The sequence below is a fragment of the Choloepus didactylus genome, chromosome 8 (assembly GCF_015220235.1).
Source record: "Choloepus didactylus isolate mChoDid1 chromosome 8, mChoDid1.pri, whole genome shotgun sequence".
In the NCBI taxonomy this organism is placed as follows: domain Eukaryota; kingdom Metazoa; phylum Chordata; class Mammalia; order Pilosa; family Megalonychidae; genus Choloepus; species Choloepus didactylus.
This window is the reverse complement of record NC_051314.1, coordinates 21,313,436-21,328,767: the sequence shown is the minus strand read 5'-3', so window position 1 is coordinate 21,328,767 and position 15,332 is coordinate 21,313,436. Positions and strand designations below refer to the sequence as shown.

Below are 15,332 nucleotides of genomic sequence, written 5' to 3'. Positions count from 1 at the left end.
CCATAGTATAAATACTCCCACCATGGCTTATTTCAAACTACCAATGTGAAGTCACTGAATGCAGAGTAAGGAAGAGATGCCCACGGTTGGCTCTCACAAGTCAGAAGGAGCTGGCTTCAGCACACCACTGGACACAGTAACCTGCATCACTTCTGCTTACCTTTTGCTGGTGAGAACTTAGTCAGGTGGCTGTTCCAGCCCCAACAGAGCCATGTGCCGAGCCAAAACTCAAGTGAAGCCATAGAATTTTTTGTTACTATAAGGACGAAGTAGATCATGGATACTGGGGATGGTTACTGTGCCGGTTTGAATGTATTGTGTCCCCCAAATGCCATTATCTTTGTGATCTTGTGTGGGGCAGACGTTTTGGTGCTGGTTGGATTTGCTTGGAGTGTGCCCCACCCAGCTGTCGGTGATAATTTTGATGAGATGTTCCCATGGAGGCTTGGCCCCACCCATTCGGGGTGGGCCTTGATTGGTGGAGCTATATAAATGAGCTGACTCAAAGAGGAAAGGGAGTACAGCTGGGAGTGATGTTTTGAAGAGGAGCAAGCTTGCTAGAGAGGAATGTCCTGGGAGAAAGCCGTTTTGAGGCCGGAGCTTTGTAGCAGACGCCAGCTGCCTTCCTAGCTAGCAGAGGTTTTCCGGATGCCATTGGCCATCCTCCGGTGAAGGTACCCGATTGTTGAGGTGTTACCTTGGACTTTTTGTGGCCTTAAGACTGTAACTGTGTAGTGAAATAAACCCCCGTTTTATAAAAGCCTATCCATCTCTGGTGTTTTGCATTCTGCAGCATTAGCAAACTAGGACAGTTACCAATCACTGCCGCACACTTCTTTCCCAGGTGAGCCTTTTGGCCACAGTAATCAGTGTTTGCTTGAAAAAGAGCAAAATCAGAAAGACTGAAAGGTCAAGATGGAATATGGCACAAAAGTTATTGCATAGTAAAGAATGCAAAAGGCAGTGAGCACCAGAAAACACATGATAAACTCAGAGAAAGCCCAGGCTTGGGGACACCCGAGAGCTCAAGTAGCCTAGCACCCCCATTCGACAGCTAAGGAAATGAAGGCCATCAGAGGAAATGTGATTTATCCAAGATCACACAGCCAATGGGTGGTACCATCACAACTTAAAACCACATTCAACTGAGTTCTTATCCTCGGCCTGTTCCTGCCCCGCTAGAACTTTCAGAACTGTTCTGTAGGGCCCTTTGGTGTCCCTCTTTCCTGGTGGAGTCTAGACCTGCCCTCAGAATCCATCTCAACACCATTTCCCAGTCAGCCACACCAGTGCATCAGAGGTGAAGCACAAGATGAAACATGTGTGCCCTCTCTGACTTAGCTGGTGTTTCACAGCGAGGTTCTCCAGGGTTCCTGCAGAGGTGGTGGGGATGTTGGCTGCCTGTAATGTTTCTCCTGCGTTTCACATGACTGATATAGGTCATGCAGAAATTCATAATCTATGTCAGCATCACACATCCCACATTCTCTAGGTGCATGTCCATATTCAAATAGCACCCCAGCCTAACAAGAACAGATTCATAGGCACGATCTCACTTAATCCGTGCACAAATCTTAACACTTACGTGCTATTCTCCTATTTTATAGTTGAGGTGGAAGCATAGAGAGAAATGGGGTACCCTGGCCCAAGCAAGGTTGTACAGCAAGGAAGCATGCCATGTCGGCGTGCGCTTCAGCATCAGCACTTCCCTGCTGAGTGCCCGATAAACGAAATCAGCACTATTGTCAACTCAAGGATATTGTAAATCTCTCCATTATGCCCACAGAGAAATATGAAAGGCTGGCGATTTGATCCTTAATTACTATTTTGAGTTAGTGTTGTACTCTTGTTTTTCTCCCCTAGGCACCTTCATTTTCAATTATAACCAAACAGCTTGTTTGACATCCATCTCCATGGCAGCCTCACGAGGGCGGGGCCCACGGCAGACTCATTTGCTGCTGTACCCCAGTACCCAGCCCACTGCCATGGTGCTCCATGAACATGCATGTGTGAATGAATGAATCGTGTCACTTCCTATAGACTCAGCTTCTCCAGGGCAGAAATCCCGTCTTATTGGTCTCTGTCCCCAGTGTGTGGCACACAGGAGATATTCAGGAATGCTGAAGTCTCTGGAATTGGACCCGGACAGAGTGTGGGAACGCACACACAAACACAAGCCTTACCTAAGCCTGGACTTTGGAACAAGACAGGTCTGGGTTGAAAGGGAGGTTCAAGGGGCAGAGTGACTTTGGGGCAAGATACTTAAGCTCTGCAAACCTCTGTTTCCTTGTCTATAAAATGGGGATACTAAAATCTGCCTTTTGGGGTTCCTGGAAGGGTTTAAGTGAGATGTGAGTATAGGTACAAGAGTCAGATGGCCTGGGTTGAATGCCAGCTCCACCCCATATGAGCTAAGTGACCTTTCGGCAATTAGATAACCTCTCTGTGCATCATTTTTTATCTGTAAAAGAAGAATAACAGTACCAAGTTTGTGGGGTTATTTTGAGGACCAGGTAACTATTCTGAGTGAAATGCGTAGCACATGGAAAGTCATCTATTCATGTTAGTTACCATCATCATCATTATTATATTAACTCTACTGTGTTAGGGAAACAGTTTGTAAATGTTTACTATTTCTTGAATTATTGTTGTCATCTTTGCTTTGTTCCAAGACAGCTGACCTAACCGCTGGCCTTAAGGAGCCACCTTGTCAACGGGGTCGTGAGTGCCTAGGGAGCAGGGTGGGGCTGCTTCACTTGTTTTCATTCTCTCGACTGTCAGACCCCTTGGTTGGTGTCTGCAACAGTGAGCCGGAGGCATCTTCCCTGCTAGCAGGGCAAAGCCTGCTTTCCCCTAGCACGGCCCTGCAGCCTGGCCCCTGGCTGCCACCTCCCAGAGACGGGCCTCCCAAGTTGCTCTGTCCCAGGCTGCCAGTCTGGTAGTGAGACCCAAATGAACAAGAGCAGAACCACATGGAAAGGGAGAGGAAAATCTACAGCTGTCATGAGGCCCAGCAAACCAGAGGCCACAGGGAAGGCCGGGCTCAGAGTGGGCTGGACTCCAGAACAGCTGGAAAAGGGCCTTGGAGGGAGTTGGGGGGTGTAATGTGGTTTGAGATTGGGGGGTGGGGTGGGGACTTCCAGATGGTCTGTTTAAATTCCTGGAAAGAGGTGTTCTTATCACAAATAATAGTAATGACTATCCACTCTGTGTTCTGGGCAATTACCATCATCGTATGCAGTGCTGAGTGGTTCAGAAGTATTGTTTCCTTTAATTCTCACCATAGAGACAGGCCACAAGTGCTCTTGTTGTCACTGCTATTTTACAGAAGGGGAAACCGAGGCGTAGGGAGGTTAAGTTACTTGCCCAAGGGCCTGTAGCAAGTAAGAAGCAGAACTGATTCGGAACCTGTTCATAGGCACCAGGCCCCTGCTGCCTCTGTGGAGCACAGGCTTTGGTGTCGGACACTCAGACCTGAGCCTCAGCTTCCTTGCCAGCGAAATGGGAATCATGGACATCATCATCATCACCACCGACTCCGTCAAAGGATGCGAGTGAGGCGAGAGGATCATTGAGGTGGAGGGAAATGCACATTTAGCACAGTGCCTGGCACATAAGAGGCATGCGATAAAGGGTGGCTGTTTTTTCACTGGGGAACGATGAGGAAGGTTATGGTTGGGGGGTGCTATTTGGACCTTTGGGGTACAGATTCGAGTCTCCCCCTGGTGTGAGGGATCCCTTTGGAAGCCAGTGCTTCCAAACCACAGTAGCCAGCCCATCGCTAAGAACTGGGCCATACCATGGGTGGCCCATGGGGACCTGGGTGGGAGCTGGGGACGCGGACCCCCTGCAGGTGTGATAAGGGGAGGCCCAGGCTAGAGAAGAGGCACATGTCCGCAAGCTGGCACTCCATGATGGTGGGAGGCGGGGGTTCCAGCGGGACCTGGCCATGAGGATCTGGGATGGAGGGTGCTCGGAAGCAGAGCCAGGCGCTCCCAGTTAGATAGCCCAGAGCACGCAGGTGCCAAGAGGAGGCGGTGAACAGTGGCACTTCCAAAGTGTTTGCCTCCTGCCAGACTCTCTGCTGAGTGCTTTGACATGTATTATCTCATTTAGTCCTCACGGCAGCCCTCAAAGGTTGGTCTGCTATTAGTGCCATCATCCAGATGGGGAAACTGAGGCTCAGAGAGATGACATGCTCAAAGGCACACAAGTAAGCAGCAGAGCTTGGATTTGAACCCAAGAAGCCTGAACCTGGAGCCAACACCTTAACCATAGGGCTCTGCTGCCCCCCAGTATAGGCAAAGGAACATGGCAGAAAAAACTCATCATCATAGCAGCAGCTGATAATGTTGATTGAGCATTTACTATGGGCCAGGAACTCTTGAAAACACTTTACTTGCTTTAACTTAGTTAATCCTCACAACACCCAAAACCTGTACTTATGAGTGGCAGGATAGCAGAATGGTTAGTGGGACAGACTCTGAAGCCAGACTGCCTGGGCTCAAATGCTGACTCCTACTTTGCTGTGTGACAATGAGCAAGTTAACCAACCTCTCTGTGCCACCACTTTTCTTATCTGTAAAATGGGGTAATAATAATAATGCCTTCCTTGTAGGGTTATTGTGAGAATTAAACAATTTGTTTTTGTAACATAATTTTGTATAAATACTTAAATGCCCGATACGTAGTAAGTGCTGTGCAAGGACTTGTTGGATAAATAAACTGTGTTGTCATGTTGGTGTCCCCATTTTACATATGAGTTAAATGAAACTATAAACAGCCTATTGAGGGTTACTCATTTAGTGAGGGCAGAGCCGAGAGATAAACGTGGGCAGTCTGACCTCTTGAGCCCCACATCTTTAATTAGCAGGCTATCCCAGCTTCCCTCACGGCTGTGTTTGTTTTCCAGAGTTACACTGGACACAGACGCTCAGGGAACCCGGATTGGTCCTAGAGGTCAAGGGAGAAAAGAGGGGCTGGAAGGGCCAGGCCGGGGTAGGCCTGCAGCACCAGAAGAGAATCCACCGTTTCCTGTTTCCTGAAACTGCTTTCCTCACGAGCTGACTCCCATTTCCTCCCTTCCTCAGCCTGTCACCACTTGTGATTCACTTGCAGAACCATGCTGGACAGGGCAGGCTTGCTGGGGCCCAGGGTTTCCCCATTGGGGAAAGGGCTGCCTTACCTGGTCGCTTTGTTAGATATGCTAATTTGAGACTTTCCAAAGCACTCTGACTATAATGTTTAGTCTCTGTGTCCCTCTCTTTGCTTCTTCCAAACATAGAATATTATTTCCAAAGAGTCTGCACCTGGCTTTGCAATGCCGAATAGTGACTGTGATGTGAGAACTGTGTGCCAGGGCCTCTTCTAAGCATGCACGTGGGTTATCATTTAATCCACAATCGAAAGCCTACGAGGAAGGTATTATTATGAAGCTCATCTTACAGATGAGAAAACTGAACAACAAAGAGGATAACTAACTGGCCTGGGATCCCACAGCTGCTAAAAGCTGGGATTAGAACCCAGCTAGTGAGGAGAGTGAGTTCATAATTTCTTGGACATGCTACTGCATCGGTGATCCTTGAACACAGGCTGAGTGAAATAAGTCAGGCACACGAGGACAAATATTATATAATTCCACTTTTACGAAATATCTAGAATAAGCAAATTCATAGAGACAGAAAGTAGATTAGAGGTTACCAGGAACCAGAGGGAGGGGGGATGGGGGTTACCACTGAAAGGGTACAGAGTTTCTGTTTGGGGTCACGGGAAAATCTTGATAATGGATGGTGGTGATGGTAGCACAACATTGGAATGTAATTAATGCCACTGAACTGTACACTTAAAACTGTTAAGATGGGAAATTTTATATTACATAGATGTTACTACAGAAAATTAAAAAAAAATAATAAGTGAATAAAATATGTCCAGAACCTTGTCATTCGGAATACATCAAGAAATCAGCAGAATGCATCAACTTTGCCCTGCAACGCTGCCTACCTCCCAAGGGAGAAGAGGCAACACATTTGCTGTCCTCAGGCCTGCAGACTTCCCAAAAAACCTCTTTCTGAAGTCACATCCTAGATGTGACCAAAGCTATTGAGCCAGTTTCTTGGGGCCCAGGCACCTAAGAAAGCAGAGAAGTTGGCCACCATGGAAGCTGACCTCTTCCCTAAATTGATCAAGATGTTTTTATGGCACCGTTGAAAAGCCACTCGAAGGGAAAACCACAAAGTTGATCGTCTTCTGGTGAGATCGCAGGCAACTGGCTTAATAGATTTGCACCTAAAAATTCAGGCCCTTAGGAGGGCTTATTTGTCCAGGCCTCAGGGGAATGTGTCCATCTCCAGCAGCAGGGATCCTTCGGAGACTTGCCAGAAAGAGTAGATGGAGCTCCAAGCCGTGTATTTACAGGAATGTTCCAAAAAAAGGTTGTTTGCAGAGTTAAATTTTCTAATAAACTGGGCTGAACAGAAAGTCATATTTCCACAGACCTTGATGGAAAATGTTTGCTAGCCAGACTAAGCTGGTAAAATTCAGTAACCAAAACCATTACTTCTTTTGTATAACCAAGGGCTTCTTAATAATCAGACTCTTCTTGGGACCCGTTCTAAAGAATGAATGGTGGTCTTCTATGTCTCACTGGTCAGTTAGCACTTTGTGCATCAGGCATCATTGGGGGTACAACGGAGAACAAGTTAGATGAGGTCCTGTCCCCAGAGACAAATTTCAAAACATTCCGTGGCAAAAACAAGCTTTTAAAAAGGTAAACAGAATAAACAAAATAGTCGCAAACTGCCGAGGATGCTCACAAGGAGATGGATGAACTTGGCCTGAAAATGGAGCAGGTCTAGAACGGAGAGCGCCGTGTCCTCCTTCCGAATGGACTGGTCAGGGAAGACTCTTTGGACCTGATGTTCAAGCTGACTCTTGAGGGTGAGAAGGAGCCGGCCCTGCCCAGAGCCAGGGAACAGGCATTCCAGGGAGAGGGAGCGGCCACCCTCAAGGCAGGAAAGACCTTGGCCCGATGAAGTTGCTGGTGGAGAGTGAAGGAGGAGGGAGAGGGCGGCAGGGCCCGGTGCCAGCAGAGCCCTCCAGATGGGGTGGGGAGCTAAAAAGAAAGGGAGGCACTGAAAGGTTTTAAGCAGAGGCACAGCATGCTCTGGTGTATGTTTTAGGCTCACTCTTACCTCGCCTAAGAATCTACTTGGGCTGAGGAGAAGAGTGAACGCAGGACAACGAGTTAGGAAGCTTCTGCTATAATGCAGGCAAGAGAAGCTGGCTTTGGGACCAGGGGCAGTGGAGGTGGAAAGAAGTGGGTGGATTTGGGCTTTGGGTGGCAAAATCAATAGCTGATGGATTGGCTGGAGACATGAGAGAAGGTTCTGGCTTGAGCTCATGGTTGGCAGTGCAATTCCCAGAGGTGGGATAAGTGCGGGACAAGGCTGGAGATGGGGTTAGACGTGGTCACAAAAGTTCCACTGGGGACATGTTAAATTTGAGGGTCTGAATGACACCCAGGAGATACAGTCCACAGGCAGCTGTACATGTGGGCGTGCCCGCATGAGATGGGGGCACTGAGAGGGGCCAGGCTGGGACAGCAGATCCCCTGGGTTGAACCCCGGCCCGCCACTTGCTAGCTCCGTGACATGGGCAGATTCCCTTCACCTCTGTTCATTGTCTCTGGAGTGGGGCTCCCGAGAGCACCTACCTCGTGGGCATGCCGTGAGGGTTGCTTAGATTCCAATAGTAAGTATTCAATAAACGTTGGCTTCCTGTAACAATTATTACTGTCATCTTAGCGCCAGTAATTTTCTTTTAGTTTCACTTTCTAATTAAAATCAAGGACCTCTGTAGCTGGTAAACCCTTCTCCTGGTGCTCTTGGAATTAGCAGTTTACTAGTCTGTGAGCTCCATGACGACGGGGCCTGTGTCTCCCTCCCTGTGTCACGCTAATGTGATGCCAGCGCACAGTAGGTGCTCAGTTACATTTACCCATCACGTGGAATTTAGCTTGACAGCAGAAAATAAAAATGCTTATTTGAGTGAGAGTTAACCAAGCATTGAGGATATCAGAAGGGACTTCGTCACGGACAGAAAGGAGGAAATTGCAATGAATGTTTCTCAGTGATGGTAACAGTTCACAGCATCTTTGCTCCCAAGAAAGGGCATCTTAGTTTCACAAAGTAACCTCTCCAGGACTGGATAACAGTCTAATAGGACAAAGGTTTCCTTCCAAGGAATCAAATCTGATCCCTCCCATAGATCTGTACCACCCTCCACCCAGCCAAGCTCCAGACTCTTGAGTCTGACACGTGCTGGAAGCCTCTGTAATTTAGCCCAGAACCTTGCCGCCTTCTTCTGACTCACTTCCCTTGGCCTGTTCATTTTCCCTAAAACTTCTTCCTTAACCATTTTTTAGAGGCCACTGGTTCCTTAGAGGAAGCCTGCCACCATACCAAGGGGTCTCACTTGTCTTCCCCTGGAGAAAGATCCAGCCTACAATTTGGAAGGATGTATGGTCTATCCCTATGTTCTTGCTGGGCTTCCAGTAGGTGGCTGTGCCTCCCCCAGATGAAAAACAGGATGCCCAGTTAAATTTGAATTTCAGATAAATAACAAATAACTTTTAGAATAAGTATGTGCAATAAACGAAAAGATTATTTGTTATTTATCTGAAGTCTGTATTAGTCTGGGTGTCCTGTATTTTTATTTGCTATATCTGGCAGCCGTAGCCTTAAGAGACCCGATTAGTCCAAAACCACGTGAGTGGAGCCAAGAAGCCTTGTAGCACAGTGCCATTCTGCGGAAGTCCGTTAATTAGATGCTGATGTCATGGTCCAAAGGAGGCTGGAAGTCCTCCCCATCACTCTGTCTTCCCTGGAGTCTGCCAATGGTGTTGGGATGGCCTTGACTTCCCCACCTGCCATAAAGAGGTCTTAGCCCTGGAGTCCAGTGCCCTGATCAACTGTGGGTCCCTAAATACCTTTCATCATTCCTCCTAGGGCCATCATTCAGTTAGGCCCCTTGGAGACCTGCTGTCTCCAAGGTGTCTGTGCAGACTGCACTGCATCTGTCCTCCCAGCCTCGGGCATGTTTTCCCTGAAGTCGATCTGCACCACATCAGCAACCCCTGGCAGCTGGAAGCAAACTCCTAGTGTCTAGTACGTAGAGACCTTGCATCCCCTTCCTCTAGTTCAACTGTAGGATGGCTGTCAGCCCAAGGCTCCTCTGCCAAGAAGAGATGAATGATATATGAAGAACCCAATGGCAGCCCAAATCCACCCCCATCACAGCCGCTTCCTGAGGCTGTCTTCATGGTCCATCCCTCAGGAGCTCTCCCCCAGACCCCAGCTTCACTGATGCACAAGGGCCTTGTGCCATAAACATTCCAGAGCAATCGCCTCTCTCATTTCCTACAAGGATCAAAAAAGAAGGTGGTGCCCTCACAAACTTAGCTCTTCCTTCTGCCACCAAGTAGGCTAGGTAGAGGCAGGACTGGAACCAGGAACTCTGAGCACCTGGCTCCTTTCTTCAGTAGCCTGACTCCAGCTGACAGGTGCGATTCACCAGCCCCAGGGCAAGGGCCATAACTTGAGAAATGGCTGCCTGCACACCCAGAAGACAGAGCAGCCACGCCCTCTGATCCATTCCAGCACCCACTGCCTTCACTCAGCCCCTTGTCTGTCTACACGCCAGCCAGCAGTGGCTGCTCCTGCCCATTCAGCTGGCTCCTTTAACACCTACGTGTGCCAGGCACTGACACACCTCCTGCCTCAGGGGTTGGCTTCTAGACCCATCCCTCACTCTTTCTCCTAGAGTGATCCTCCAGCCATCTCCCCTGCTTTTGCAAAGCCTTCAGCAGCTTTTTAGATAAACTCTGGGGCCTTAAGGGTAAAGACAAGGGCCCTCTGTTATCCTGCCCCTGCCTACCTGGCCACTCGGAGCTTCTGGCACTTTTTGCTTAGAAGTTAATGCCCCAGAAACTCTAAAACATCCACCATTACTCTCTCATCACCTGCCATTAATCGCTATACTTTTGCTCATACAGTCCCTGCCCAAAGTTCTTCTGTCCTCTCTTCTACTATTTCCTACACCTAATTTAAGACAGAACTCGGGGGTCACTCCTCCAGGAAGCCTTACTGGATTGCCCAGGCTCTGTTTGGTGCCATTCCTTAGACTCCCACCATGGCTTTGTTCAGTAATAATGCATGTCTCTGATGGCACTGCCAGAGTGAATTATAACAACCATTGCCTGCGTCTCCTCCCTGGGGCAGGGACAGGGACATGTTTACCTTTGTGTCTAGAGCACCTCCACAGAGCTTGGTAGAAACAGGTGCTTCATAAAAGCTTGGTGATTTAATAATTAACTGCTTGGTGGATTTATCATGAGACAGAAATAACATCCTTTACAAGTAGACTTTCATCACCTTCTTGAATCTGCTGCTTCTCCCCAGCCCGTGTGTCACCTCTTTCTTGCTGCACCCTGGCTGGTTACAGTTCCTTATTCAGGTTCATATTTCATCCTGCTGATTCTCTAACATTTTTTTTAACACCTCCATGTGCTGCACACTGCCTGGCCCTGACATGCAGACACACACCAGACAAGATCCCTGCCCTTGGAAGTCCCCAGCCTAGAGGGGGAGTCGGATGGGGAAACAGGCAAACTGGAAGTGCTGTGATTGGGGGGCAGGGTAACCCAGCCATCTGTACACAGACGGCCTTGGTTCAAGTCCCAGCTCCACTGCTTGCTGGCTGTGTGGCCTTGGGCAAGTCACTTGTCCGTGTTTCCCCATGGCTAAAAGAGGGGTGATGACAGTACTTCGTCTTGGGGTTGGGTGGGGATTAAATGAATTAATTCACGTAAAGAGTTCAGCAGAGTGCCTAGCACATTGTAAGTATTCCGTAACTGTTAGCCTCTTAGCACAGAACCCCGGGGGAGCACGGAGGAGAGCCAAGACGGATCAGCACAGGTATAAAGGAAAATGCTCAAGAGACAGCAGGAGTCCCACACGCAAGAATTGGAGCCCAGGCAGTTTTCATGAAAAGCAAATGCAAAGTCCTTGGGGGTTCTGAGGGAGCTCCTATGGCCCTGGGGACCGGCCCTGGGGGAAGCCCCGGGCCCGCGTGACCATCTCTCTCCCCCTCAGGGCCGACGACTGCTTCTGCGCCTCTCGGAAGCTGGACGCAGTGGCCATCGAAGCCAAGTTTAAGCAGGACCTGGGCTTCCGGATGCTGAACTGTGGGCGGACGGACCTGGTGAAGCAGGCCGTGTCTCTGCTGGGGCCCGATGGGATCAACACCATGAGCGAACAGGTACGGGGTCTGCGTAGCTTACCTGGCCCCGCCGCCACGAGCACGAGCACGGCTGGGGCAAGCAGCGGGTGGATCGCCCCGCGGCGACTGCCCAGAGGCGCCCCCTGCCGGTGACTCGGGTTTTTATGTTGTTTTTTTTAACGTTTTTAAAATATCTTATAAAAATATCATCATCATCTTTATAGAAATAGCACATGATCATTGCAGCTAAAATGGAAAACAGGAAAAATATGCCTAATCCAGAAAGGAAATCATGCCATACCCAGATAATCATCATTTATATTTAGCTTATGTCCCTCCAGTCCTTTAACTGTGTGGTTAAAATTAGTTCTCTGCCTGTTACTTCATCACAGAACAAGTCCGGGCAGATTTTCACCAAACTTTTAGGGTACATTTAACCTACTCTAAAGCCATCCTGGGGGAGCCTTGGAGGCAACAAGCCCCCAAGTCCCTGAAATAACAGGTATTGTGAGAGGCTCCTGTGTCTGCTAATCTGGAAGAACTCCACGTGGGTGAAGATGTCATGGATAGAGAAAACGAAGAGCAGTTTTAAATGTGAGTCCCAATGGAAAGTCACAAGGGATAGATAGGGCTGCTTCTCTCAGGGACAGTTCATGCAATGAGCCTCAGGAAGGGGATAGCAGGCTTCACTTAGTTAATTATAGCTAATCATTTTCTTGAGCAACTCCAAGGAGACCCAATACACACACACACACACACACACACTCTCATACACATACACCTATATATACACATACATTTACATTATAAAAAAACAAAGCAGAGATCTTACTGCATCTTGCTTTTTGCAACATTTTATATACTTTCCAATATCATTTAAATATTCTCTTTTAAAAAAAACACTTTTCAATAACAACATGAAAGTTATATTATTTATCCAATTAATTGTACTTTGTAGAATATTTATGTTCTTTCTAATTACTTTTATCAATAATGCTGGGCTAAACCTATTTAAATAAGTCTTTGTTCAAATCTATGATTGTTTTTTTTTTTTTTTTTTTTATTTTTTTTTATTTTTTTTTTTGATTTTTTTTTTAATCATCATTTTATTGAGATATATTCACATACCACGCAGTCATACAAAACAAATTGTACTTTCGATTGTTTACAGTACCATTACATAGTTGTACATTCATCACCTAAATCAATCCCTGACACCTTCATTAGCACACACACAAAAATAACAAGAATAATAATTAGAGTGAAAAAGAGCAATTGAAGTAAAAAAGAACACTAGGTACCTTTGTCTGTCTGTTTGCTTCCCCTACTTTTCTACACATCGATCCATAAACTAGACAAAGTGGAGTTTGGTCCTTATGGCATTCCCAATCCCACTGTCACCCCTCATAAGCTACATTTTTATACAACTGTCTTCGAGATTCATGGGTTCTGGGTTGTAGTTTAATAGTTTCAGGTATCCACCACCAGCTACCCCAATTCTTTAGAACCTAAAAAAGGTTGTCTAAAGTGTGCGTAAGAGTGCCCACCAGAGTGATCTCTCGGCTCGTTTTGGAATCTCTCTGCCACTGAAGCTTATTTCATTTCCTTTCACATCCCCCTTTTGGTCAAGAAGATGTTCTCCATCCCACCATGCCAGGTCTAGATTCCTCCCCAGGAGTCATATTCCACGTTGCCAGGGAGATTGAGTCCCCTGGGTGTCAGATCCCACATGGGGGGAGGGCAGTGATTTCACCTGCCAAGTTGGCTTAGCTAGAGAGAGAGGGCCACATCTGAGCAACAAAGAGGCATTCGGGAGGAGGAAATTCTTATAAGTAGAAATAGTGGTTCAAATGCATCAGCCTTTTTTAAGCTTCTGGATGCCAAATGGCTTTCCCAGAAACTTGGTTTCCTTCTATACAACCTCCAAGTATAAATGTTTTTTCTGTTAATCTTCTGCTTATCCCTTGCCTGCCTTTCACAGAGCTTTGTTTTTCTTCTTTACTTATAAGAACTCTTTATATATTAGGCATATAACCCTTTGTTATAATGTGACAGATATTTCTCAATTTATTGCTTACCTTTTCATTTTGTTTATAATGTTTTCAATTTTGTCATCAATGCTATAATGATTTTTCTTTTGTGATTTCTTCCGTTATTCTTATGCCTAGAAACTGATCCAGAGACCATATAGTTATTTCCTACTCATTTTTTATGGTTTTAATTTTGTATTTCTCTCTAATTAAACTAGAAAGTATTTTGGTATATGATGTGAGATAAGGCTGTAACTTGAATGTTTTCCCACATGGCCACCTACATAACATGGTTTATTGAAAAATGTACCCTTTCCTTTTGTTGTTTGCGGTGCTTCGTTTCTAATAAGCAGGAGTTGTGGGCAAATACGATATTCCCAAAAGCCATTCCTTGTTTGCTTGCCTTTTACTTGTAAATGATAATGTCAAACCCGATGTCAATGACGGAGGATTCCCCATGCTCAGAGGCACCCAGTTCCCCTCGACACTGGCCAGGAGCTTATACAGAGCACAGCTGACAGGTAGTAAATCGTGAGAGATAAAATGTCAAGGAAGCAGTGTTTATCAGTTAGACAACGTACAACTAATATTGTAGAATCCGGAAAGTTCCTAAGAGCTGTAAGTTGAAATCAGCCCCTTGTTTTAGCAAACACTGTTAGGGCTTTTGTGCCATAAGACAAACAAATGGAGACCCTGTGACTTAAATAAAGATAAATGCTGAAGTGGCCATTTAAACTCCCTCCTGTCCTCCGTTCTAGTTTTCAAAATGTGGAGGATTGTGGCCTTATAAATGCAAGGCTGCAGGTTTTTGGTTTTTTTTTTATTGCTGGATTTTTAGCATAAACACAGCCTCGTAAACACAAGTAAGATCTTTTGGTTTGTTATCACCGAGTGCAATAGCCATCTTGTAAATGTTCTCCGTTCTCTGGTTTTTAACTCACTGCAGGGCATGACCCCCCTGATGTACGCCTGTGTCCGTGGGGATGAGGCAATGGTTCAGATGTTGCTGGATGCTGGAGCCGACCTGAATGTGGAGGTGAGGGCTGCAGGGCCCCTAGGCCTGACATTGCAAGGGAAGGCGAGCAAGGATCAGGGGAGCCTTTTCTCTGAGGAACCAGGGCTGAGGGAGCTCAGTCCAGCCAGTAGGCCATTCCTCTGCCCTTGGTAGTTGCTGTGTCCCTGGGAGACCAGCTGACAGATTTGGTCCATCCCACGGCCCCCACTCAGCCATGCTCCAAGGAGCTGCCACATGTATGTTTTGTTTGAAGACAACCAACAGAGCTGTACAGAGCACTGGCTTTTCCTGGGCTCAACAATGCAGGAGTTCCTAACTCTTACTGCTGATCCTTTACTTTTGGGATTGGGGCGGAAAGAGCCCTTCTAGCCACCAGTCCTTTCTCTTGCCTAAGAAAAAGCAAAGAAAGCCCTGGCCCACCCATGTCCCCGAGCTGAGGTTTTTTACCTCCCCCAGATCTTCCACCCTTCCTCACCAAACCCTGATCAGCTCACCTTGTTGGCTGAGTTGAGGCCATGGGTCTTGAAGCTGATCTCAGAGCTTCCTTGGAGCAGTGTGGTATAGTGGAAAGCACACACCCACAGTCATTAGAACTTGACAGACTTGGGTTCAAATTCTGAAACCACCATAGTGACTTGCTTTGGAGCATGCACAAATGGCTTCACCTTTCTGAGCCTCAGTGTCCCCATCTACAAAATGGGGGGAATATTCAAACCCATCTCACAGGGTTGTTGGAAGGAATATATACAGAGAGTGCCTGACATATGTCTGGGACTTGGTTCATATTAGCTCCTCCTCCAAAGGCAGGTAATAGATGAAAGCCCACTTTTTGACCACATTCTCTGCTGCCCTGGAGACCCACTGTCCCTGGCTGCCAGATATTGGCTGCCTCGGAGGCTGGGAAGATTGACATCCTGCATTTATAGCTCAGCAACCCTGTGGGAAACCTTTTTAGTTTCCTTGCACTCTTAGAACTTAATGTGATTTTTTCCCTTTTGTAAACAGTGAGT

General features: G+C 47.1%; 1 protein-coding gene across 1 annotated transcript in view; it reads left to right on the top strand.

Moving 5' to 3' along the window:
- BTBD11 (BTB domain containing 11) overlaps nt 1-15,332 on the top strand; it is a 333,233-nt gene that overhangs the window by 273,235 nt on the left and 44,666 nt on the right. Inside the window, exons 5-6 of the mRNA XM_037847888.1 lie at nt 11,151-11,316; nt 14,254-14,343. Of these exons, the coding sequence (XP_037703816.1) occupies nt 11,151-11,316; nt 14,254-14,343 (256 nt within the window). The remainder of the gene's footprint in view (nt 1-11,150; nt 11,317-14,253; nt 14,344-15,332) is intronic.